General features: G+C 43.2%; 2 protein-coding genes across 2 annotated transcripts; one reads left to right on the forward strand and one right to left on the reverse strand.

Moving 5' to 3' along the window:
• The first annotated feature begins 2,309 nt into the window (after positions 1-2,309).
• On the forward strand, positions 2,310-17,444 carry stambpl1 (STAM binding protein-like 1). The gene is made up of 12 exons (XM_065949513.1): positions 2,310-2,565; positions 5,284-5,409; positions 9,772-9,986; positions 10,080-10,155; positions 10,274-10,369; positions 11,391-11,606; positions 11,916-12,066; positions 12,317-12,441; positions 13,651-13,788; positions 15,344-15,456; positions 15,863-15,962; positions 16,206-17,444. The coding sequence occupies exons 2-12, from the start codon at positions 5,380-5,382 to the stop codon at positions 16,260-16,262; spliced, it is 1,317 nt and encodes a 438-aa protein (XP_065805585.1). The 5' UTR covers positions 2,310-2,565; positions 5,284-5,379; the 3' UTR covers positions 16,263-17,444.
• A 152-nt stretch (positions 17,445-17,596) lies between these two features.
• On the reverse strand, positions 17,597-26,821 carry acta2 (actin alpha 2, smooth muscle). Its single transcript, XM_020657440.3, has 9 exons — positions 26,663-26,821; positions 22,223-22,405; positions 21,588-21,716; positions 21,375-21,485; positions 20,898-20,982; positions 20,297-20,458; positions 20,036-20,227; positions 19,779-19,960; positions 17,597-18,381 (listed from the first exon to the last, which is right to left on the reverse strand). Exons 2-9 carry the CDS (start codon positions 22,349-22,351, stop codon positions 18,238-18,240), a joined length of 1,134 nt encoding a protein of 377 aa, XP_020513096.1. The 5' UTR covers positions 22,352-22,405; positions 26,663-26,821; the 3' UTR covers positions 17,597-18,237.
• Positions 26,822-27,545: the final 724 nt, after the last annotated feature.

Below are 27,545 nucleotides of genomic sequence, written 5' to 3' on the forward strand. Positions count from 1 at the left end.
GTCACCTACACGTCCGCAGCATCACTTCCGCCCCCGCATTTCAAAATAGAGGTCAAATCTTTCAAAACCACACCTCCTTATCTTTTACATAAATGCATGTTGAGTTTTCCTATTCAGGTTATTTTAAAACATATATGTTTAATCTGCACAGAAACTCTTCCTGGTGCGTTCATGAATATAATATAAAATCTTTGATTCAGATTTTGTCCTAAACGATGGTGTAAAAATAAAGAAGGAAAGGTTGAATTAGACGAGATAAGATAAAACTTTACTGAACCCTTACCCTTATCTCTGACATGTTACATCTATTAAACATCATTAAAGCAGATAAGTTTACTTTTAAAATATGATAGTTAAAACTCTGTCAGGATATTAAAACATCATGACCTAATAATAATGTTTGTTTGTGTAAAGTCACACTTTTATTATCACACATTTCTGATCTATAAAGAGGAACTGCAACCAACTTCAAATGATTGTAACACCCTATCTCTGTTTAAAACACTAACATGTGTGCTTTTATTTTGAAACGTGTACTTCCTTTTTATAGTTGGCTTTGTGTAACTTGACGTAATGACGTCACGGCGCTAACAGCTGTTCAAAGTGTCAAACATCAGGTTTGAAATCTGTTTTTAAATGTTTCACAGCTGGTCAATTATCTTTAATTAAACTTCATTTTTATTGTTTTAATTTTTCGTTTCCTGTCGGTCGTGGAAACTCTGCGCTCACCTGAGACAAGCTGACACACGCTGCAGGTAACAGGAAGTGCGTCACTGCCTAATTAAGGCCTGGAGCCAAACTGAAAAAAAATCAAATAATAAAGAGGACAGGATGAGACACGAACATCTCTGACTACACGTCATTAAAACTCTGTGAGTTATTAAAGACACATATCTGAGTGATTTAAATATTACATTAATATAAAGTCTGATTAGAGACTAAAACGTGCGCATGTTTAATTTAATGTAAAGAACATGAAGACTTTATTTAAGTTATCTTCACAGTGATTACATTGAATTCACTAAACTAGAGAAAGATGATCATGAGGATCATGTTGTGTTTACTTTACTCTGATTGGTGTGATGACCATCAGCGTCCAGCAGGGGGAGGCAGAGCTCAACAAAGCAGCAGTTTTAATGTGTCGTCTTTTAAAGGGGACATGTCCTGAAAAATCCTCTTCTTCAGTGTTTTTGAACATATATCTGGGGGGTGGTGGGGGGGGGGGGGTCATTACATTTAAAGAGACACACACACCAAAACGGAGCGTTCTGAGAGAGCTGGTTTATACAGGGTCACAAACCTCCTCTGGTGCTGGATTCATGTTATATTTTGACCAAAGCACAGCACAGATGTTTCATTTAGACCACAGGGGGACTGTTTGAAAAGGTGGAGGAGGGGGACTGTTTGAAAAGGTGGAGGAGGACTGTTTGAAAAGGTGGAGGAGGACTGTTTGAAAAGGTGGAGGAGGACTGTTTGAAAAGGTGGAGGAGGAGGACTGTTTGAAAAGGTGGAGGAGGACTGTTTGAAAAGGTGGAGGAGGGGACTGTTTGAAAAGGTGGAGGAGGGGACTGTTTGAAAAGGTGGAGGAGGACTGTTTGAAAAGGTGGAGGAGGAGGACTGTTTGAAAAGGAGGAGGAGGAGGACTGTTTGAAAAGATGGAGGAGGAGGACTGTTTGAAAAGGTGGAGGAGGAGGAGGACTGTTTGAAAAGATGGAGGAGGAGGACTGTTTGAAAAGATGGAGGAGGAGGACTGTTTGAAAAGGTGGAGGAGGAGGAGGACTGTTTGAAAAGATGGAGGAGGAGGACTGTTTGAAAAGATGGAGGAGGAGGACTGTTTGAAAAGGTGGAGGAGGAGGAGGACTGTTTGAAAAGATGGAGGAGGAGGACTGTTTGAAAAGGTGGAGGAGGACTGTTTGAAAAGGTGGAGGAGGGGACTGTTTGAAAAGGTGGAGGAGGGGGAGTTCTTTAACTGAGAACATTTGAACTGAACATTAATTTAATAAAACCTCACATTTCAACACTTTTGCCTTCTTTAAAAAGAGACTCATTAAGGTTTATTAAAATATACATCATAATATAACACTTTAATGAGATGAGTGTCACTTTGCTCAGATTTATCAGATGTGACTTCATTTAGAAATAACCTTTAATTGTTCTTATCATGAAACCTTTACCTCACATCACCACAGTTTGGTATCATGAAAATCTGTCAGTGTGAGATGTCACAGATACTACAGATTCACTCTTCCCTTTGGCAGAAGTACTGCGCATGTGCAGTATCGTCCCATTCGCCAGTGAAACCGGAAAAAGTGAGTGAGTCATCTTCGTGCGGAGAGGATCTTCGCTCTCCACCATCTCTGTCCGCGGCGTGAGGAGCAGCTCGGGAGCTTTCAGCCATTTTATCAGCTGCTTCATCACATCTGCTTTATTTCTCCCAGGTTACATTTAACCCGGGTCAGGTGTCAGACCCGGGTCAGGTGTGGACGGACAGGTGTGACCCGGGGTATCCCCTCACGTGACCCGGTGATGCGGACGGACCGTGGACGTCGGAGCGACATCAGAGCGGTAAATGAAGTCCCCGTCCTCCCGGAGCTTTCTGTCCCTCTTGTCTGTGTCCTCCTCCCGAGCTGTCAATCATCCGAGCTGTCAATCATCATCCGTGAGGTGGTCAGGTAGAGACAGGTGCAACTGAGTGAGCGCGCGCTGATTTACTGCTCACCTTCAGCCAATCAGGTGTCATTTTCTCATTTGAAGAAAATATCAAACACGATTTAAAATAATTCTAATCATCTTTGCTGAAGAAATTAATGAACCTTAACTGAAATAATCCTGAAGTGCTTCATCTGGAGGAAAGTGTTTGTAACAAAAACCTGAATCTTATTTTGAAAAGTCTTATTTATGCAGGACTTCCTTTAAAGAGTCAAAGTAATATTTGATTTATTTAAAGATCTCCTCTTGTGTTGTCAGTCTGTGAAACCTGCAGAGCAGCTTTGCATGATTAGCAGCTTAAAAAAATCCGCTGCTGTCTCTTTAAGACCCCCCCCCCCCTCCCCCCCCACGTGCCCACCTTCTTCTGATTGGCCGACTCTCTGGGAGCCTTCTGGCGGGGGCAGAACGCTGCAGGGCTGCCAGAGGAGGGCTGCTCTCCAGAGCTGGGAGAAGAGAGTCTTTAGAGGTCATAAGAGAGGCGAGGACTAATGCTGCATTCATGTGGTGTCGTAAAACATCGGAAATACGAGTTTCCGAGTTGTAAAATGCACATGAACACCTGCTCAAGTCGGAATCTCTGAAAAGAATGATGTGCCCGACTTCTCGACTTCACCCGTCACATGGGGGGCAAAATATGTTTTGTTAATGTTAACATACTTTTTATGAATTCACGTATTGCACATCAACTTTTTGCTAAAATATCACTTTTAACAGAAACATTTCTCAGATCTTCTTCTTTGTAGCATCAACGCTGTTTTTTTTCGCTGTTGTTACAACATTTACGACTTTCTGAACACGCTGAAGTCGGAAAACAAACGACTTCCAAACTCGGAAACTGGGACCACCCGAGCAGCACCTGAATGCAGCATTAAGCCTCGTACTAACCACTCGGCGCCCCTACAGACGGGAGTCTTGATTGAGAGAATTCTTATTGGATCATATTGAAGAGTTTCTTCACGTTTTGATTGAACCTTCAGCAGGTGAAAAAGGCCGCTGCACACAAACTCGTAGAAATCGTTCTCCATCTTTCTGATGGTCGACTGCTGCAGCTTAGTTTCCAAATCTTTTTAATACATTTTTTGCAGACAATACAACATAATGTCACGTAGGAGTAAATCAGAGTATCTGCATAAAGTAAAACAAAAAGCCCCAATTCAACAGAAAAACAAGACAATAAAATAGTAAACACTCATTTAGCTCCCTAAGCTAGTTGACCTTTAGCGACTGTCGTAACATAGATACTAACAGGACAACACAAGAAGACACAGACTCATCAAAAAATAAAAATATATATAAATACATTCAGTTTGACAAAAACGTAATGGGGGGTCTCTCTGCTCAAACAGGTGAACACATTTATTCTAATATCATCTCACAGAATAATGAAGTCTGACTCGATTCTACGATTACACCCGAGTGACATCACCCTCTTTTTTCATTATGCCCATTATCGCTTCAACCAATCACAGCTTTTGAAAGATACCCAACAACGGGTTCAACCACGCCTCCTCACTGAGATAAACATCTGTGTCCCCGTCCTCGCTCAGAGACGCTCCTCAGGTAAAGCTCGTTGTCGAGGGAGATAACGCTCTCAGTGTGTGTGTGTGTGTGTGTGTGTGTGTGTGTGTGTGTGTGTGTGTGTGTGTGTGTGTGTGTGTGTGTGTGTGTGTGTGTGTGTGTGTGTGTGTGTGTGTGTGTGTGTGTGTGTGTGTGTGTGTGTGTGTGTGTGTGTGTGTGTGTGTGTGTGTGTGTGTGTGTGTGTGTGTGTTACAGTGAATGTGGTCGAGCAGGATGTCTGCAGCGTGAACACACCTGAAACACCAGAACCGGTTTTCAAGCGGATCAGGTTACATTCTTCACTCCTTCAGGTTTCAGGTCATTGAGGGGAAAGTTGTGTGAGCGCCCCCTAGAGGCTGCAGGGATCATTACAGGGTCAACAGAGCGCCACAATAAATACAACTTTAGAATCAAACCTGCAGGGGGCGCTGCTCAGCACGCTTCTAAAAGTACCAAAGTTTAAACAAAACCGACTGATCTTTAGTCATGTTTCCATGGTAACGCCTCGTTTCATTTTTATTACTTGAAGTTTCATCAATTCATGTTTTCAACTCTCAGTGCTCCTCTTGTTTTTCCTGCTCCACGGCCTTGATGCACCGGTTGCCATGGTGACCTCCTCCAGGCCGACTGCAGCAGACGGTGTTGACGACGGCGTGATTCAGAGCTGTTTGTTTGTCGCTGCGGCGGCTCATCTGCTGCTCGAGTTTCCATCTGCTCGTTCTAGCTGTTGCAAATGTTGAGGAGTGAGAGGTCGTCCTCTCTTTGTCTGCTTTGGTGTTTTTGTCTCTTCATTGTTAAAGTGGCTGACTCACTGAGAGTTGCCCGTTGTCACGGTAACCATGGACCAAACTCAAGGACAATCACGCAGCACGAGGCGCTCTGATTTGGCTGATGACTTGTTTTAGCGTTAGCCGCCATGCTAGCTGCTGCTAAAGGAACATTTCGCAATAAAACGCTTTTTTCTTTTTTTTTCTCCTCAATGACGCTTTGTTTTTGTTTATCGTTTCCCCCCCACAGTGAAGCATCATGGGAGGTGGTAGATGGACGACCAGGCCGTGGGCTGACCGGAGCCGTTGACACACACACCCACACACACACACACTCCTTTACACCATGGAACAAGGCTTCAGCATACACACGCTGGTGAGTTTAGTGTGTGTGTGTGTGTGTGTGTGTGTGTGTCTCTCAGAGAGAGAGAGAGAGAGGGAGAGAGAGAGAGAGAGACAGAGAGAGACAGAGAGAGAGAGAGAGACAGAGAGAGACAGAGAGAGAGAGAGAGAGAGAGAGACAGAGAGAGACAGAGAGAGAGAGAGAGAGAGAGAGAGACACAGAGAGACAGAGAGAGAGAGAGAGAGAGAGAGACACAGAGAGAGAGAGAGAGAGAGACAGAGACAGAGAGAGAGAGAGAGACAGAGAGACAGAGAGAGAGAGACAGAAAGAGACAGAGAGTGAGACAGAGAGAGAGAGAGAGAGAGAGAGAGAACTGTTTGAATTTGTTACGTTCTCATATTGAAAATCTCTTTAAGGATTATTTTAAGTGTTTCGACAGAATTTTAAAAGTTTCTTACCGAAGTTTAAAATTCCAGTTTTGTAGTGAGACAATAAATGCATCTAAATTTAACCTTTATCAATATAGAATCGAATAGAAGGGATTAGAAAAAAAAAACGTTGACATTTTTTGACATACGGCGTCTAAACTCACAAGATCCATCCGTTAACTTTACCACTTTCCCCGTACGACGTCGCCCCAGCGGGGGGGGCGGAGCCAAGGAAGGGTACTCCGGCTTCCTCCCACAGTCCAAAGACACTCGTTAGGTTCACTGGAGACTCTAAATTGTCTGTATGTGTGAATGTGAGTCCAGATCATCGATATCTGTTTCTCAGATTTGTTTCTTCCTTCAGTTTCTCTCCTTCCGGTCTCCTCCTCTTCCTCTTCCTCGACGTTCTGTCTTGAATAAAAAGCGTTTTCCCGACAGAGGAGCATTTGTCCTCCTCCAACAAGCGCTGCATTCAGGCTCCCTGCGGGGACCGTAAATCTCAGTTTCCTGCCTGAAAACACGCTCCAGCTCAGCTGTCAGATGTTCCCGTTTGATGAGCAGTGGTGACGTGATGAAACGATCTTCATTTACTCGGATGGAGTGTTTTAAACTAAAGTCACCGTCGAGGCTTTAGTCACAATACCAGAATTCAAAACTTTGATGTGATTCTAGTAAAAATCGAATGATATCGACACCGCTGCAACAAAAAATAGAAGTCCTAGACACCTGATACTGGGTAATTTGTTGTTTTTGATCGCCAACAATTGAAAACAATCTCCTGCAAAATGTCTAAATTGCACAAATATGTTGGCAACGTTTTTTTTTAAAGATATATTTTTGGGCTTTTCGTGCCTTTAATGCAGAGAGAGGACAGTGGATAGAGTCAGAAACCAGAGAGAGAGAGAGGACAGTGGATAGAGTCTGAAACCAGAGAGAGAGAGAGGACAGTGGATAGAGTCAGAGAGAGAGAGAGAGGACAGTGGATAGAGTCTGAAACCAGAGAGAGAGAGAGGACAGTGGATAGAGTCAGAGAGAGAGAGGACAGTGGATAGAGTCAGAGAGAGAGAGAGAGGACAGTGGATAGAGTCTGAAACCAGAGAGAGAGAGAGGACAGTGGATAGAGTCAGAAACCAGAGAGAGAGAGAGGACAGTGGATAGAGTCAGAGAGAGAGAGAGAGGACAGTGGATAGAGTCTGAAACCAGGGAGAGAGAGAGGACAGTGGATAGAGTCTGAAACCAGGGAGAGAGAGAGGACAGTGGATAGAGTCTGAAACCAGAGAGAGAGAGAGGACAGTGGATAGAGTCAGAGAGAGAGGACAGTGGATAGAGTCTGAAACCAGAGAGAGAGAGAGGACAGTGGATAGAGTCAGAGAGAGAGAGAGAGGACAGTGGATAGAGTCAGAAACCAGGGAGAGAGAGGACAGTGGATAGAGTCTGAAACCAGAGAGAGAGAGAGGACAGTGGATAGAGTCTGAAACCAGGGAGAGAGAGAGGACAGTGGATAGAGTCAGAAACCAGAGAGAGAGAGAGGACAGTGGATAGAGTCTGAAACCAGAGAGAGAGAGAGAGGACAGTGGATAGAGTCTGAAACCAGAGAGAGAGAGAGGACAGTGGATAGAGTCTGAAACCAGAGAGAGAGAGAGGACAGTGGATAGAGTCTGAAACCAGAGAGAGAGAGAGGGGACAGTGGATAGAGTCAGAAACCAGAGAGAGAGAGAGGACAGTGGATAGAGTCAGAAACCAGAGAGAGAGAGAGGACAGTGGATAGAGTCAGAAACCAGGGAGAGAGAGGACAGTGGATAGAGTCTGAAACCAGAGAGAGAGAGAGGACAGTGGATAGAGTCTGAAACCAGGGAGAGAGAGAGGACAGTGGATAGAGTCTGAAACCAGGGAGAGAGAGGACAGTGGATAGAGTCTGAAACCAGAGAGAGAGAGAGGACAGTGGATAGAGTCTGAAACCAGAGAGAGAGGACAGTGGATAGAGTCAGAAACCAGAGAGAGAGAGGACAGTGGATAGAGTCTGAAACCAGAGAGAGAGAGAGGACAGTGGATAGAGTCTGAAACCAGAGAGAGAGAGAGGACAGTGGATAGAGTCAGAGAGAGAGAGAGAGGACAGTGGATAGAGTCAGAAACCAGAGAGAGAGAGAGAGGACAGTGGATAGAGTCTGAAACCAGAGAGAGAGAGAGGACAGTGGATAGAGTCAGAGAGAGAGAGAGAGGACAGTGGATAGAGTCTGAAACCAGAGAGAGAGAGGACAGTGGATAGAGTCTGAAACCAGAGAGAGAGAGAGAGGACAGTGGATAGAGTCAGAGAGAGAGAGAGAGGACAGTGGATAGAGTCTGAAACCAGAGAGAGAGAGAGGACAGTGGATAGAGTCTGAAACCAGAGAGAGAGAGAGGACAGTGGATAGAGTCAGAGAGAGAGAGAGAGGACAGTGGATAGAGTCTGAAACCAGAGAGAGAGAGAGGACAGTGGATAGAGTCTGAAACCAGAGAGAGAGAGAGGACAGTGGATAGAGTCTGAAACCAGAGAGAGAGAGAGGACAGTGGATAGAGTCAGAAACCAGAGAGAGAGAGGACAGTGGATAGAGTCAGAAACCAGGGAGAGAGAGGACAGTGGATAGAGTCAGAAACCAGAGAGAGAGAGGACAGTGGATAGAGTCTGAAACCAGGGAGAGAGAGAGGACAGTGGATAGAGTCAGAAACCAGGGAGAGAGAGGACAGTGGATAGAGTCAGAAACCAGGGAGAGAGAGAGGACAGTGGATAGAGTCTGAAACCAGAGAGAGAGAGAGGACAGTGGATAGAGTCAGAGAGAGAGAGAGAGGACAGTGGATAGAGTCAGAGAGAGAGAGAGAGGACAGTGGATAGAGTCTGAAACCAGAGAGAGAGAGAGGACAGTGGATAGAGTCTGAAACCAGAGAGAGAGAGGACAGTGGATAGAGTCTGAAACCAGAGAGAGAGAGAGGACAGTGGATAGAGTCAGAAACCAGAGAGAGAGAGAGGACAGTGGATAGAGTCTGAAACCAGAGAGAGAGAGGACAGTAGATAGAGTCTGAAACCAGAGAGAGAGGACAGTGGATAGAGTCTGAAACCAGAGAGAGAGAGGACAGTGGATAGAGTCTGAAACCAGAGAGCGAGAGGACAGTGGATAGAGTCTGAAACCAGAGAGAGAGAGAGAGGACAGTGGATAGAGTCAGAAACCAGAGAGAGAGAGAGGACAGTGGATAGAGTCTGAAACCAGAGAGAGAGAGGACAGTGGATAGAGTCTGAAACCAGAGAGAGAGAGAGGACAGTGGATAGAGTCTGAAACCAGAGAGAGAGAGAGGACAGTGGATAGAGTCTGAAACCAGAGAGAAGAGAGAGAGGACAGTGGATAGAGTCAGAAACCAGAGAGAGAGAGGACAGTGGATAGAGTCTGAAACCAGAGAGAGAGAGAGGACAGTGGATCGAGTCAGAAACCAGAGAGAGAGGACAGTGGATAGAGTCTGAAACCAGGGAGAGAGAGCGGGGAATGACATGTGGAAAGGGGCCACGGGTGGAGGCGAACCCGGGCCTGCCGCTCGAGACGAGAGTCTCAACACATGGGACGCACGCCCTAATCATTACACCACCAGCGCGCCCTTGGCAACATTTTGATCAGAGGGTCAGCAGGAGAGGAGCGAGGGGTCAAGGGTCAGCTGCACCCTCTCTCTCGTTTGGTTAAAAATATGAACCAAAATCTAAAAACTCAACTTCCTGTGTACAACTCCTGCTCAGCTCTGACCTGTGTGTGTGTGTGTGTGTGTGTGTGTGTGTGTGTGTGTGTGTGTGTGTGTGTGTGTGTGTGTGTGTGTGTGTGTGTGTGTGTGTGTGTGTGTGTGTGTGTGTGTGTGTGTGTGTGTGTGTGTGTGTGTGTGTGTGTGTGTGTGTGTGTGTGTGTGTGTGTGTGTGTGTGTGTGTGTGTGTGTGTGTGTGTGTGTTCTGCAGAAGAAGCTAGCAGCAGAGGCTGACTACACGGACGTGTCTCTGACGGCGGCGGAGCGTGTGCGGGCGCTGGGGAAGATGGGCTACAGCGTGGAGATCAACGAGGACATCGAGCCGAGACGTTACTTCCGCTCCGGCGTGGAGATGGAGCGGATGGCGGCGGTTTACCTGGAGGAGGGCAGTCTGGAGACCTACGTCCTCTACACCAAGTTCATCACGTGAGGCCGACCGACGACCAATCAGATTTATTTATTTATTTTATTGATTACAGACGAGAGTAAACGAGGGATCATACCTGTGTTTGTGTTCAGGCTGTTTGTGGAGAAGCTGCCCGGTCACAGAGACTACCAGCAGTGCAGCGTCCCCGAGAAGCAGCTCATCATGAAGGTACAAAATATTCATTACAAATAATAATAATAAGAAGAAGAGAAAAACATCTGATTGATTCATTTGTAGTTATTTGCGCTTTTTCATTTTTATAATTCCTTTGCGGTCGTCTCTGTAGAAACTTCAGGAAGTCGCGTTTCCTCGTAAAGACGAGTTGAAGAAACGTCTTCAGGAAAAATACAGCAGGGAACACAGCGAGTACCTCAGAGCCCAGGTGTGTGTGTGTGTGTGTGTGTGTGTGTGTGTGTGTGTGTGTGTGTGTGTGTGTGTGTGTGTGTGTGTGTGTGTGTGTGTGTGTGTGTGTGTGTGTGTGTGTGTGTGTGTGTGTGTGGTGTGGTGTGGTGTGGTGTGGTGTGGTGTGGTGTGGTGTGGTGTGGTGTGGTGTGGTGTGGTGTGTGTGACAAGTTTCTTGTTCTAAATCCACTCTGATCCTGTATTTGATCATGTCTATAAACCCCTCTATTTCAGCCCTGCTCAGAACAGGCTGTTTCTGTGTCTGTACCTTTAAATATGTAAATGAGCTGTGTCTGACCACGCCCCCTCTCTGGAAGGGCTTGGGTGTCTCGGTCTTTCTCGCTCCATGTCCTATTGTTTACAGTGAGAAGGCAGACTCAGAGGGCAGAACAAACACCTAGCTGTGGGAGTGTCACCCACCTGGGGGAGGGACTACTGCCCTTTGTGATGTCATGAAGGGAAAATCTCCAAACGGTCTGTTTGAGCACACATTTTCTGAAAAGTGGAGCAGGAAGAAGACGGAGAGGATGGACTTTTCTCATCATTGGGGGATTTTACAGAATATGTGACCTTTAAGAAAGTTGATCGAATGTAAAATGATTGAAATTATGTATCTGTTACTTTTTCCTTTATTTGTTTTACTGTTCTTCATCTATTTATCTGTTTTTAATCCTTCCTCTTCTAGTTGTCATTTATTGCTTTTATTTATTAACTGATTTACCTCTTTTTTATCTTTGTTTTATTTCCCCTGATGTGATGTCATCGTCTTGTAGTCTTTGTATAATGTTTAGTATTACTTAATTTATTTAAGTATTTTAACTACCTTTCCTGTTTTATCTCTTTAACTACTTTTATTTGCGTCGTTCTTGTCGACCTTCTGTGTAGATTTCATTTTAAAGACCTGCCTCTGTTTGTCCTGATTTTTCTGTTAAAGCATTATGTAACTCATTTTAAAAGTTGCTTTATAAGTTAAGTTATTATGATTATTCCTGTTTGCTCAGAGCCAGCCCGTGGTGGTGGATGGGTGTGACCAGCAGCTGCAGCGACTCTCCCTATTGGACGATGACAGGAGGCGTTTCCTGATGTTGGAGGAGGAGAAACAGCGAGTCGCCGCTCTGCGACGGATGCAGATAGAATCCGAACAGTTCAGATACTTTGAGGACCAGCTGAGGCGGCAGGAACTGGCCAATAGGAGAGAAGAGGAGGCAGAGCCAAAGGTGAGATGCAGGCAATACTGGACTACAAAACTACGACCAATAATACAATGTCTGCGCTTCTGAATCGACCATTCAAAAACCAGAAACTGTTAGATCTTGAAGAAGCCGCAAAAGTGCTGTAACTTATGCTGCGTTCAAGTTGATCTAAGAAAGTCAGGAATTCCGAGTTCCCAGTCGGAAGTGTCAACTGGAACGCCCGCTGAAGTCGTTATTACGACTTGGAAACTCTGAGAATCTTCAGGAGCCGAGTTCAGATCAGTATTAGTGTATTCAGTGTAGTATTTTTGCAGTAAAGTGTCTCTCCTGCAGGCGGACAACAAAGTGCCTGAGGTGACAGACGGCTCCTGTCTGTCCAAGAAGCCAATCAGAAACAACGTTCGGACTCAAGGGGCGGATCCTAACAGGAACAGGCCACAAGCTCCCATCAGCCAACCAGCCGCCACGCTGGCTGGAGTACACAGTAAGCACCCGATAGAACCTTACAACCACGACCTGTATGCTGTTTGTATTTAATATACTTACGTGTGTGTGTGTGTGTGTGTGTGTGTGTGTGTGTGTGTGTGTGTGTGTGTGTGTGTGTGTGTGTGTGTGTGTGTGTGTGTGTGTGTGTGTGTGTGTGTGTGTGTGTGTGTGTGTGTGTGTGTGTGTGTGTGTGTGTGTGTGTGTGTGTGTGTGTGTGTGTATGTGTGTGTGTGTGTGTGTGTGTGTAGCTCAGAGAGTGGAGGGTCTGAGGCGGGTGGTAATTCCCAGAGATCTGACATATCGTTTCCTCCTGCTCGCCGACTCGAACACGACTCGAGGAATCGAGACTTGTGGAGTCCTCTGTGGACGACTGGTAAGACTGTTTCCTGTTTACTGACTGTTTACATATACATTTAATACTCAAGTACAAATATGAGGTATTTATACTTACATGGGTATTTATTATTTATGCCACTTCTTACCATACAACCTGATCACCATGTGCACACAGCTCTGAATTCTTTTGTTTGCTTGCATGTAGTTAACGAGTTGTCTTTCCTAAATACTCTGGTGCGATATCTAAAAAATATATATAAATCATTACAGGTCTTATAAATATATCGATTAGTTTACAAAGTATCAACAATTGAGTTGCAATTTATTTTACTATTTATTTACTAAAAATAAGTAAATAAATAATTATTTATTTACAGGTCCTGTTGGGTTCATATAGATGACATAAGTTGTAATTCTGACTTTGGCCACTGCTTTAAGATGTGGCGCTCTTCTGCTGGAGTTTTGGTTGTTGTGATGGAGTTTTTCTTTCCTAAAGTTGATGCATTTTTATACATCCGTTCACAGTACAATCTCCGTTATTTCAACGATTGTTAGTATCGAAAATGACTTAAAGGCTCGCGGTGCATTGTTGTGTTAGCATGCTAATGCTAGCGATCTTTATTATGCTGGTATCTTCACACTGCATGTAAATTTACCTGAAATGAGCGTGATCTAGAAACACAGTTAAGCAGTGAGTACAGTATGTTATTCTTCTTTTCTCTAGTCCCTCAATTAAACAACTTTTATACATGAGGGGAGGAGTCAGCTGGCTGTCCCGGCGATGTAAACAAAGTGAAGATAGGACTCTGAAAACATCACAGACAGTGGGACTCGGGTGTTACACCCATTGTAGACAGTCATGACTCACAGAGTTACTTTCAGAGGATATACTTGATTTCTATTTAAGTGTGAAAAACCACATATAAAGCCCTTAAACTTACATCTATTTAGTTAGAAAGGTGCATAGGAGAGGAATGAATTCATCACAAACTGTTTGCAAACTCCTACACACTATCTAAATTGCAGAAAAACACATTTGGTTACACATTCAGAAAATGTTTTTTTAGCCATATAGGGTGTCAAGGACTTCTATTTTTGTCACCATGTTATTAAAACAGGTTACAATAAATGGTTTGATTTTGACTAGAACGTTATGGAAGTATAAAAATGACAACCCAAGTGGAGATCTCATGTTTCCCTCTCTCTGGTTTTCTCCTCTCGCTTTGTGATTGGCTCTCGTCCTCAGACGCACAACGAGTTCATGTTGACCCACGTCGTCATCCCCAAACAGTCGGCTGGTCCTGATTTCTGCGACATGGAGAACGTGGAGGAACTGTTCAGTTTCCAGGACCAACAGAACCTGCTGACACTCGGCTGGATTCATGTAAGATCATCAAGAACAAACATGCTACACGTACGCTAAACTTAAGCTGAACACTCGTCAGGTTTGAGTCCTCGGGATGTAAGTGATGTGTTCAGGTGCATCTAACATAACTGTACATTAAACAGTGTGACAGTCAGCTGTCAGGTGTGTGTTCACTCTATGTAATATGAATCATGGACACATAACACCTAAATAAACACTGACACACCTGAGGTCCCCACAGAGACAGTGAGTTGTCACTTAATGGTCCTCACATCGTTATAAAACCAAGGACACACCCACTATTCATGCACACACACACACACACACACACACACACACACACACACACACACACACACACACACACACACACAAAACCACTAATCATGCACACACACAGACAAAATTACCTCTGTTGTACTTTTTCTACCCTTCATTTCCATGATCAAATATCACCATGGCAACAGTGCAGATGACAAGAGTGAGAGGGGCAGAGATAGGAAACGCGGACAGAGGTCTCACTCAGCAGCAGAAATCATTGTTTTAATATTAGCTGAAATTCACATTACATTCTTTGACTTAGACATTTTCTGACCACTTAAAAGAACATTTTATATGAATCTCATGTGTTCAAAACACAGGACATACGAGTAAGGTTGTTTAAATGTGAAGTACTTCAGTACTTTTCTCGGTACTGTATCTAACATTTATACAATCTGTTATTTTAATGATTGAAAATGTTACTATTACTGACAACTACCAAGTAAACACAATGGACTCAAGACTCCACAGTGGCAGATTAAAATCAGGCAGGTGTTTATTCAGTCTGGTTCGGTACATGGAAAAACCAATCAAATCAGCAAACAAATCCTTAGGAGCAGGCAAAGGTAGGGTCAAAAAATTAGGCGGAAATCATTCACAGAAAAATTCACGAGCAAACTGGTAGGATGAGGAGGGAATAAATACACAGACAATCAAGGGGGAATGAAATGTAGGTATGTTTAACCAGGGCGGGGCTGAACAAGCGGGAAACGAGAGAAACAGTACCTGGAAGACACAGATGAGGGTAAGTACCAAAATAAAACAGGAAATAACAACTAGAAGAAAAAATGGATGGAGTGTCAACTACATCTATTTGCAAACACAGGTGTGTAGGAGAGGAACTGCTGCTTTCGTCTAAATTGGACAAAAATAATGACTGTATTTGTGAATCTGTGTGTGTGTGTCCTTGTTTTTATAACGATGTGAGGACCATAAAGTGACAGCTCACTCACTCTGTGGGGACCTCAGGTGTGTCAGTGTTTATTTAGGTGTTTGGTGTCCATGATTCATATTACATAGTGTGAGTACAAACCTGACAGCTGACTGACATCGTGTCAGCCTCACACTGTTTGATGGTTTACACGGTTACATTACATAGAAGATTATTTCGGTATGTTTTGGTGCAGACACGTTGCCCGATGAGGAGGAGCACAGACTACTTTTAAGAGAAACATATTGGTAATGAGTTCAAACAACATCTGATGTTATGTTTAGTGTGTTACCTTCGTCCCTTGCGTGTCTCTGTGTTCAGACTCATCCCACTCAGACGGCCTTCCTCTCCAGTGTCGACCTCCACACACACTGTTCATATCAGCTGATGCTGCCGGAGGCCATCGCCATCGTCTGCGCACCCAAACACAACGAGTGGGTCCAGCACACACACGCATACATACAGAATATACTATATACACACAGAATGACTCCTTTCAGCAAAATGTAACACAAATGAAGAAGAGATTGTTGTTTTTTTTGATGATATCGTTTTTTCAGTGAAACATTTAAACGAAATGTACACATTTTCTTCTTTTTTTAGGGGGGAGGGGGGGACTCACAGGCTGTTTTTTCCTAAATGTATTTGTCTTCATTTAAGACACTGCTGCCATGTTGTATTTTTTATCTGATGATCTAAATATGAAACATTCATCAGATAACTGTACAGAGACTGTAACTTAAAGATAAAGAACATCACAGATGTAGGAAGGATTTTTCTTTTTCATGAGGTGGGATTTAACCTCAGATTTTTTAACCGACTCCTCTCTCTCTCTCTCAGTACTGGTGTGTTCAAGCTAACGGGTTCGGGGATGTTGGAGGTTTCTGGCTGCAGACTGAAAGGTTTCCATCCTCACTCCAAGGAGCCAGCTCTCTTTACTGTGAGAAACATTCTGATCAGTTTGATACCACGGCAACAGAACAAAGCTCCTGTACATGTCCACATTATGAAAACATGTTGGATTTGGATGCTTTCAAACTAAAACAGAGAAAATTAATATTTTAAAAATGTTTAACTGTACCTTTAAATTTATTTGATTCTTTTAAGTTTATTCACACTCGATGCTTCAACTAAAATTATTTAACCTTCTGTCTCTCTCTCCCTCTGTCTCTCGCCCTCTCAGGTGTGCAAACATGTGGTGGTGAAAGAATCAAAAATCAGCTTGTTGGACCTCAGGTGACAGACAGGGGTCGCTGTCTGTCCGTTTACTGAAAAGCTGTTTGTCCTTTGAAACTGTGAATGTGTGTGTGTGTGTGAGTGTGTGTGCATGTGTGTGTGAGCAGATGAGGGAAATTAAACTTTTTTGAAGGAAACGTTTTAACACATTCAGCGTTCAGGTTTCTGGGCCTTTTTGTGAGATTTGTTCTACAAAATGTATTTGTGCTTTTGTAATCAGCTCCTGGTTGTACTTTGATATAAATTTATATTTTTGCTGTTTTATTTTGCTGCATCAGAATTCTCCTGCGGTGTAAGATGTGACGTGTTTTAATGAAGAACAAATACAAAGTTTTTTGTGAAAGTTGAAGTGACGGAGTGCCTTCTTTTGGAAAAACAACACCTGAATTTAACCATGAATATTGACTTGGTGCTTTCCTGTTTTCTCCTTTGACAGAAAATCTGAGATTTTATGGAATTTTTGTTTTTATGATAATTTGTTATTTAGTCAGCATGGAGGGAGAAACCATCAGATCTTACATTTGAGGAGACGTCAGCATTGTTTCACAGTGCAGATAGTCACACTGAACCAATCAGCTGTCGGCTTCACAGAGCCACAGACTCTAACCAACAAATAAAATTAACACATTTGCTGGAAAAATTAAAACAAGTTTCTGTTAAATTTCCAAATTGTCACTCTTGTAATCTCAATTGAGTTTCCAGATGAAGAAAAACTCAAATCTTTATTTTCAGATTTCCTTATTTTTATTATAAACATTATAACATTTGAAGGATTGATGCCACTCCTACACACCTGTCTTATGAAGGTTAGTACTGTGTAGGGATGCAGAAATGATTTTGTTGAACTGAGTGTTTACCCTTTAGATGGATGAGTTCTCAGCTTGTGCACCAGCACGTGTCAATGTTCAGGTGTGTGCGTTTGTTTGTGTGTGTTGAAGTTGGTGCAGTGTTTTCTGGATGTCAGGCAGCATCTGACGTTTTTGTTTTTTTAAACCCATTGCTATTTCTTTCTTAATAAAACAAAAACGCATTCACAACCTCAAAATCGTCACTTGCTTCCTCCATGTCTGTACGCCTCTCTTCAGCTACTGACGTCAAAGAAGAGAGGTCGAAAGCAGATAGCGCTGTATGCTTTGTAAAAAAAAAAACTTTGTCTAATCGATTAAAATTGTCCATGTTTGTGTGATTTTTTATTTTATCGCAATGTTTGTCACATCTCTAACACGTAAGTATACATATTCATTCAGGCTAACAGAAACAGAGTTTCATAGAAACTCAAGAAAAAGACTGAAACCGTTTTTAAGTGACTAAAGAGTTAAATAACCACACACACATTGATCTTGTATGAGAGCTCTTTATTGTCGTCCTGGGGCGATCGTCTGTCTCTTCCAAGCTGTCGTCACATCACACACCTGCTTCACTTCAAACATGTTCATAATGCAGACGGCACCACCTTTGACATCATCAAACACTGCGTGACATCATCAAACACTGTGTGACATCATCATAACTGTGTGAATGTGCTCTTCTCCCCAACGATGGAAGATAACACCAGCGGGAAACATTCAAGCTTTATTCATCAAAAATAAAAACACTTTTTCGACAAGAAACAGAACCAACATGGAGGATTTGGGGGTGGGGGGCGCAGGTGGAGCAAAGGGGGAGGTTGAGATGGAGATTTAAAGATTGGAGGTTGAGCGCCACATTCACAGTTTTAAGTGTGCAGAGGAGGACGATGTTTGAACTAAAAAACACAATTTACTAAAGGAAGTTCTGACCAGTTAAAATACTTTTTAAAACAGGACAACATCACTTGTCTTTACCATCTGTCAGGAGCAAATAAAGAGTTTTATTTTTACATGCTTCGTGCTTCTGTTTTGGTAGCTGATCTGGGCCTGGTAGCTGGTGCTCAGTGAGGGCAATGATAGGACTGTGTTGGGGGGGGCTGCTGAAGAAGATGGGGACCCAGACGGACCTTTCTAGAAACACTTGCGGTGGACGATGGAGGGTCCGGCTTCGTCATACTCCTGCTTGCTGATCCACATCTGCTGGAAGGTGGAGAGGGAGGCCAGGATGGAGCCGCCGATCCACACAGAGTACTTCCTCTCCGGGGGAGCGATGATCTGCAGGACAACATTCGAATGAAGTGTTATTCAAAGGTAACTGTCAGTCCTATTCAATATTATAATCATCATTAAAACAGATTTTTTAAAGGGGTTTTTAATGAGCGATAACAGACTTAATAAGAGTTGGATGTAAAAAAAACCCTGATATTTATTGGAATACTGGGGTTATGAATTATTTTTTACTTAAGATACTTTTTTTATTTTTAACCAAAAGCTGCTTCCAGAGAAAGAGAACGCGCACTGTCTTTATTGCACAATGTGCACCGCAACAGGACTTTGCCCATTTTTGTGGCTGTGGTATCAAACAGGAATTGATAACATTTGATTTTTATTAGAATCATATCAAAGTTTAAAAATACGGTACATGACAACACTATGGTGTACAGACTACTGTTACATAGATTTGAGTTTGGGTATTTTAGCTGGACAAAATAGGATTGAGGGACCAGGCCAATGCTTGGTCAGTCATGAGCTAACATTAGCACTGATGAAGCAAGATGTGTTTAGTTATTGTCATACTGTATTAGATTTTTGAAATTTGCTATGATTCTAGAAAAAATCAAACAATGCTGATACCTGTTTGACACCACGGCTACAAGAATATCATCATCATCAACTTTTATTATTAGACTCAAGGTCCATTGCAATAGAATTCCTAAGCACCCAATATTGGGTAATTTCTTGTTTTCAACTATGAAAAATTGCAGACATACTCCTGCAAACTGTCTCAATACAGTACGCACCCAAAAACACTGGCAACATTTTGGTGCCGAAATATACCAAGATGCACTTTTTATCACAATGTGATAAGTGTTTAATGGTTTACACATATCTAAGTGAACCATCAAACAATGTGATTTGGAAATCAATGTGAGACTGTCGGGATGTCAGTAAGCTGTCAAGTGTGTTTACACAATATGACATGAATCATGGAAACAACACCTAAATGAACACTGACACACCTGAGGTCCCCACAGAGTGAGCGAGCGGTCACTTCATGGTCCTCACATTGTTATAAAACCAAGAACATTCATACACACACACATTGCAACACATTTTTGGGCAAGTTAGACAGTGTGCAGGAGTTTTCTGGAGGAATAAATCAACTGAAAAGTAGGAACATTTTATCACAGACTTATATACAACTAGTGGAGTCGCCCCCTGGAGGACATAAGAGAGAATGCATGGTTAAGACACTTGCACATTGGCTTTCCTCTTCAGACCTAGAGGCTACACCCAATACAGATAGACAAATGGGATTAAATGCACTCTTACTTATTTTAAAGGGTTTCTGAATGGTTTGAGGGGATTTTAAGAGAATAATCTAATTTTTCCTTATTAAAATAGTTTCTGCTATTTGTGTAAAGTCTTCATCTTTGTTGTTTCTCTCTGACCTTGATCTTCATGGTGCTTGGCGCCAGAGCAGTGATCTCCTTCTGCATGCGGTCAGCGATGCCCGGGTACATGGTGGTTCCTCCTGACAGCACGTTGTTGGCGTACAGGTCTTTACGAATGTCGATGTCACACTTCATGATGCTGTTGTAGGTCGTCTCATGGATACCTGCTGACTCCATACCTGAGGGACAGACAGACAGGTGAGTCTACAGAAAGAGAGACAGACAGGAGAAGTGATAGCTGGATCGATACAGACCGATGAATGAGGGCTGGAAGAGTGTCTCCGGGCAGCGGAACCTCTCGTTGCCGATTGTGATCACCTGTCCGTCCGGGAGTTCGTAACTCTTCTCGAGCGAGGACGAGGTTGCCGCCGTTCCCATCTCGTTCTCAAAGTCCAGAGCAACGTAACACAACTTCTCCTTGATATCCCGCACGATCTCTCTCTCCGCTGCACATACACACACAGAGTCAGACACACGTCATGTTACCTGATGTAAAGGTGTGGGCGGAGACGTACCAGTGGTGACGAAGCTGTAGCCGCGCTCTGTCAGGATCTTCATGAGGTAGTCGGTGAGGTCGCGACCTGCCAGGTCCAACCTCATGATGGCGTGAGGAAGAGCGTAACCCTCGTAGATTGGCACGTTGTGAGTGACGCCATCACCAGAGTCCAGGACGATACCTGCACAGACAGACAGAAAGGATCTGAGTGGTTGTTTCATGTTGTGAGTAAATTACTCATGTCATTAATGAAGTTTTAACGACGATTTTAATAGTTAATCGTGATCAATCTCTTTATTGATCGCATGTTTGAAATTCCTTTATTTTGCATTTCTAAACATTGTTTGTTAGGCTTTTATTTTGTATTTTTGTACTGTTTTCAGCTGGGGGTAATTTACTTACTTCCAGCTGCATTATGAAAGGAAATGAAGTACTGAAAATTTAGAAGATTAACGTAGAAACGGTAAAAAGGAATTTGTTATGGATCGAAAAGTACAAAGTTCAAAGTAAAAACTGTCTGAGGTTTAATGTTTTCTTTCGAGATCTCAGTTTTTATGAACAAACAGAGATGGATATTGGCAAACAGCACAGAGAAGTGAAGAGGAAGAGTGTGGTCTAACCTGTGGTTCTTCCGGAGGCGTACAGAGAGAGGACGGCCTGGATGGCCACGTACATGGCAGGAACATTAAAGGTCTCAAACATGATCTGCAGAGAAACACATACACATTGGTTTAATATAAATTCAATAAGCGTCACAGTGACTTTACCTTAATGACTATATTCATCTTTTCCTGCTGCCTTGAGACAGAACAGAAGGAATATCTGACTCTTTAGCCGCTAAACTCTGCACCATTTTTAACAGCTGGTCACTTCCTGTGCCTCGATAAAGCTACTACATTTATCAGGACTTTTATTCTGAAAACCAGTGTGGCTGAAGCAAACATTAAGTGCGCTCCAAAACCAAAACAAACCAAAAGTAATGTTGCCGTGCTGCAGTAGGGGTAATGGTATGCTTCTGTATGATGTGATGCAGTTCATGTGTTGTCTTTCATTTATGTGTAGGATTGAACGAGTTCTTTGTAGCTCTGTAGGAGTACCTGTGTCATCTTCTCGCGGTTGGCTTTGGGGTTAAGCGGGGCTTCGGTCAGCAGGGTGGGATGTTCCTCTGGAGCCACTCGCAGCTCGTTGTAGAACGAGTGATGCCAGATCTGACCAATCACAGCGCAGATAGAGGTTAACTTCTTTTTAATAATGATCAAAAAGAAGGAGAACATCAAACTAAAAGAGGGATATCTGTGTGTTTGTGAGACCTTCTCCATGTCGTCCCAGTTGGTGATGATTCCGTGTTCGATGGGATATTTCAGAGTCAGGATTCCTCTTTTACTCTGAGCCTCGTCTCCGACGTAACTGTCCTTCTGCCCCATTCCCACCATCACTCCCTGAGAGAGAGAGAGAGAGAGAGAGAGAGAGAGAGAGAGAGAGACGTCAGACAATGGGTGGAGCTAGGGTTTCCCAGGCTCTTTTCCAGCTCTGCCCTCTTCTCCAAATATGGTCACTTCCTTGGACAAAAAGGATGAACAGACATCACCTCTGAGCTTCTTTTGGTGCTTACATTACAAGACATTTTTCTAGTCACCAAGGCAGCATGGTGACTTGGACCTTCTTGAATTACCCAAAAAATTATTAGTAGTTCGTTAGCTTTGTGTTTAGCTCATTGTCCCTGCTCAGGGAAACTCATTTGAGAATTATTGATGATGATGATGTTTGTTTTAAATTTCCGTCTGTTTTTCGTCGCTCCTCGTCCAGCAGGGGGGAGGGGCCTAAACACATGAATAGGCCTAAAAGACAATCACCGCTTCTTCTACAGTATCTGTCCTACACACAACCAGCAGTATACATTGTGCAGTGTTAGCATTAGTATTAGCCTGTTCCTCTCTTCTCTCACCTGGTGCCTGGGTCGGCCCACGATGGAGGGGAAGACGGCTCTGGGGGCGTCATCTCCGGCGAACCCGGCCTTACACAAGCCGGACCCGTTATCACAGACCAGCGCGGTGCTCTCCTCATCATCACACATGACTGCAGGGGGCGCTGTGGGCGAGCAACGACGACACTACGACACCGAGTCACACTGCAAGAGAGAGAGAGAGAAGTTGTGATTATTGTTTCGTAATAAGGAACACTGTCCAGTCGAGTCGTCAAGATTCCTGAATTTAAAACTTTGATTTGATTCTAGTAAAAATCAGACGATATCGATACCTGTTTGATACCACGGCTGAGATATTGGGTAATTCCGAGATATTGGGTAATTCTTTTTTAAATATAAAAAATTGCAGACACACTCCTGCACACTGTCTAAATTGCACATAAACACTGGCAACATTTTGGTCCCAAAACATGCCAAGATGTACTGAAACGGTTTAATTTCAGTGAGGTAAGGGTTAAATGGTTTACACATTTCTAAGCCAACCATTAAACCGCGTGAGTTAGCAGTCAGGTGTGTTCACACAATATAACATGAATCATGGACACACAACACCTAAATGAACATTGACACGCCTGAGGTCCCCACAGAGTGAGCGAGCTGTCACTTCATTGTCCTCACATCGTCACAAAGCCAAGTATATTCATACACACAGTTTTTGTACAATTTAGAGAGTGTGCAGGAGTTTTTTTTTGTCTTATGAAATAGATGTCGTTTTAGTCCTTTTTAATAATATTGTTGACAGCCTTTCTCTTAAGGTTTTTACTGGTTTTACTGAACATGTCCACAGTCTTCTTCTTTAAAGTTAAACATCTGTAGTAGTGTGTTAAAAAAAACTGCAGGTACGAGGTTTTCCCACCCTGTGAACCACAGACTGAGGAAGATAAAGGAGTGTTAAAACCTTGTAAGCCCTTCTGACAGTCAGAGATATCCAGAAAAAAATCAACAACCTCCGACTAAAACATCCAAATCACCAAACTTGGAGTTATGAGGTTTAAACGTGACAGCTGTGACATCACCCCCCCCCTCCTCCTCCATCGCCCCTCGGTGCACCACTACTGTCCTCCACTGAATGAACAACAAAGCACTCTGGGAAAACTTCCTAATTAGGGCATGGAGTGGAGTTGTGCCTGTGTTTGGTATGCTCTCTCTCCCTGTGCTCACTCTGCCTCGCTCGCCCTCTCCCCCTGTCTCCCTCTCTCCCTCACAGAGAGACGGAGATGCCTTTAGACCATATTTAGTCATTTAATTTGGGAATCAAATATTTATCTGATTGTGCTGCCAGCAGGAGCCTTTTCACAGGAGAGCATGGGTTCATTTTGCCCTCAGTTTGGTCTGCTTACCTCTGATGTGTAAAGATGAATCTGCTGTTATTTTACATGTCGGCTATTCTGGCATAACTCAGAAATATTTAGTTTCATGTTTGGGGCTGTACAGAGTATTTGAGGCTGCAGGTTATTTAGTGTTCGGCTGATTCTGGTCAAAGTAGAAATTCAGTTAGTCTGCAGAAGAGATTAAAAAGAATAAGCACACAAAACATCTGCGTCCGCATCTTAAAAAACCTCAAAGGAATCGGTGCCAACTCAAAAAGAAGACTCTTACAAAAACGTTAGCGCTTGCAAAATATTCTTGAAGCTTTAATAATGAAGAAAATCAGCTGATGAGGGAAAGAAACACCTTTCCACCCAAGGATTTCATCAGTGTTTAAAAAAAGAAAAGTGGGTGTGACCAATCGGCGCCAGGTGTCAAAGCCAAACGTCAACAATTAGTGAAAATTACTGCAAATGACCTTTAAATTATTTGATTTATTCCTTTAATTCAGAGATAGGACAGTGAGCCAGAAACCGGGGCGAGAGAGACAGCGGGGAAAGGTGTCACAGGTTTGATTTAGACTAGGCTACCGACGCCCCTGGATTCACAATCTTGAGTTAGATCGTTCAACAAAACAAATCCATCTCAATAATTCTGCACCAGCGTCTAGCCTCAGGACCGACCACCAACTCTGTCGAGTAAAATCTCCACCTGAATTTTCAGATATTTTTCGACCAATCAGCTTTATTTAATGACAAAGTGTTGCAGTTTTGACCTCAGACAGTAGGAAAAATGTGAGAAGAAGAAGAAGAAGAAGAAGAAGAAGAAACATCATTTTCCAGATCGAAGTTTTCTCAGCGGGAGACGTCACCTGAAAACTTTAAAATATTAATTTAAAACGACTTTTAAATCTGAAGAATGAGAAGAATGAAAGTCTTTTTTTGAATTTTTTTAAAAATGAAATTAATTAAAGTGACCGTTTTAAAAAGCTACCGGTAGATTCATCCAAACTACAGAATCGTGATTCATAATAAAGATCCCATTTGATTCATCTACAAAAAGAATCCTGAATGTGAAATGATTTCTTGTTCGCTTCCTGCTGTAGCTCGATGAAGTTACACCCCCTGCTGGCTGAATCGTTTACAGCACATTATAATGATTGGACACAAGTTATTTGGAGCTCTTAACTGAAATAGCCGAACCTTTTCAAATGTTCAATTAAATGTAAAAATTTTGATATCTGAAGCCTAACTTTAAATTACATTATTAAAGAAATATCAGAATTTTTTTTTTTAACCTTAATCCAGCAATTCATCCATAAAGTCACCGACATTTGAGGAACAAATCTGGTGGATGCGTTAAAGTTTAGGGATGAAGTTTGACATCTAAATCTTAAGAAATCATGACGAGAGTGAACACTGAGGGATGACGATGATGATGATGATGATGAAGGAGTGCGTTTTGAATCCGCCGGCTCACCTGCCAGTCTCCACTCTTAAGTGTTAAACGAAGGCAACAAGGGCTTCAACTCAACAGCAGGAGAATGAAACCAAACACACCTCAACACCTGCCAAACCTTGTTAACAACTTTTAACACTTGCTCTGTAGAATTTAGACGCAGCAGCTCATTCAGAGAAGATATTTATATTAAGATATTAAATATGAACGTTTGTACGTCAGCACCAAAAATATGTGTAAAGTCTGTTTGACTCTCTCTGCAGATCTGAGGTCGACAGGTGCAACAGGTGAGGAGACATCAGAGGAAACAAGAGGAGGAGAAGAAGCAGAGATGATGAGAAAGGTTTTAAGGATTCAGAGAAAATGGAGGAGGGTAAAAATTAGAACGTTCTAAGAGGGAGGAGGAGGAGACACATGAAGAGGAGAGGAAGTGAAGGAGGCAGAGAAGATGGAGGAGGGTAAAAAATAAGAACTTTATACAAAAGTGGAGAATGGAAAGGTAACTAACCCTAACCCTCAGCGCAGAAGAGGGGGAGGTGTAGATGGGAGTTTTTAGGAGAAGGGAGAGGATGAGAAGGAGGAATAGAAACGTGCATGTTTTTGTTTACAGATGTGCCAAAAAAATCGATTAGCAAAAGAGGTAAGGTTGTGAGAGGAGGAGTTAAGGAAGGAGAGGGTGAGGTTCAGAAAAAGGAGGTGATGGATATGGATCTGCAGGAGGAGGTGACTGAGGACAGATTTTGAAGAGGAGCAAATAGGATTGTGAGAGGAAGTGAGGAGGAGATAGAGGAGAGGAAATAGGAGGTGAAGAAGGAGGCGATGACTAGGAGGGCAAGAGAAGATAATTAAGGTTATATTTAGCCCCAAGAGAGCAAAGAGGAGGTGATGGAGGAGGTGAGAAGATGACCAAAGAGGAGTCAGAAGAAGATGTTTTGCACCTTTCAAATGAAACATGATTAGATCAACTAGGATTCAAAGAGGAAGTGATGGAGGAGACAGTTAGGGAGCAAAGAGGAGGTGAGGAGGAGGCGAGAAAGAAAGATCTAAGACAAGACAGAAGAGGACGTCTCACAATTTTTGAAAGTTTTGTCAAATATAACAAGAGAGCAAAGAGGAGTGGAGGAGGAGGTGATGGAGGAGACAGTAAAGGAGATGATGGAGGAGGTGATGGAGGAGACAGTAAAGGAGGTGATGGAGGAGACAGTAAAGGAGATAATGGAGGAGACAGTAAAGGAGATGATGGAGGAGACAGTAAAGGAGATGATGGAGGAGACAGTGAAGGAGGTGATGGAGGAGGTGAGATGGTTTAGGAGCAAAGAAGATGATCTAAGAGGAGACAGAAGAAAAGCTATTTTGCATCTTTTGCAAATTTAAAACGAAAAGAGTAAATAGGAGTTTAAGAGGAGGTGATGAAGGAGAGAGCAAAGGAGGTGTAGAGGAGGTGAAGAGGAGGCGATACAGAGGAGGAGGACATGATTTTGGAGCAGAAAAGATGATCAAAAGACAAGTTAGAAGCAGATGGTCTGCACTTTTTTAGCAATTCAAAAAGAGCAAACAGGAGTGTAAGAGAAGATGAAAAGGAGGCGATGAAGGAGATGGTAAAGGAGACGGTTTGGAGGAGATGGAGGTTCTTACCGTGGCAGTGCAGGGCCTGCTGGGACGTGAGGGCGGGGCAGGACAGAAGTGAGCGTCCGACCTGCTGAGAGTGACTTTATCAACCCTCCACCTCCTCCATCCATCCCTCCATCCCAAACATGGAGCGGGGCCTCCTCCCTCTCTCCCTCCTCCTCTTCCTTTCCTTCTCTCCCTCTCTTGATTCCTTATAGGGCAGGCCCCGAGGGAAGCAGCCAATCAGAGGGCTAGCGTGGCAGCCGAGCTTTCTCCCATCATTCACAGCATTCCTCCCTCTCTCTGCCTGTGATCTGTAGCCGTCAGGAACACACACACTCTGTGAACTGGGCTCACTGGGACCGTCCCAGTCTGATCAACAGAGAACAGACGTTATCCCAGTGAGTCAGTTAAAGGTCAGACAGAGTTCAGTGACAGTCTGACTCCTCGCCTTCTGCCCCGCTGACATGTGGGGCTCCATTAAAATGTAGTGAGCTGATCAGCAGTCAGGTACTTTTAATTTGAAAATCTGCAGGAAGTGTTTTTAGAGACGAGGTGTTTACAGCCCTGCTTTCAGAGTTTATACAAAAAGAGACGGAAGCCCTAAGAGGACATGCGTCTACACATTTCCTCTGACGCCGTTTCCTGTTTTCTCACGATCTCAGTTTATTTATCTTAACCTCGAGATTACAACGCTAGTTTTCCTGTGATGGCGAGTAAATTCCTCAAGATCAACAAACTCAAATTAACTTTATTTTGGAGGTGAATTTCAGTTAGACTGCTCCTGATATCCTCCTGATCTGGTTGTTCACACATGCACCTCACAGCAGGAGGCTATCCCTGTCACACAGGAAGCGGGGAGGCGGAGTCTCCTGAGGTAAGACGAAGCAGCAGACTCCTCCATAGGACT

Source organism: Labrus bergylta, chromosome 21, assembly GCF_963930695.1.
Source record: "Labrus bergylta chromosome 21, fLabBer1.1, whole genome shotgun sequence".
In the NCBI taxonomy this organism is placed as follows: domain Eukaryota; kingdom Metazoa; phylum Chordata; class Actinopteri; order Labriformes; family Labridae; genus Labrus; species Labrus bergylta.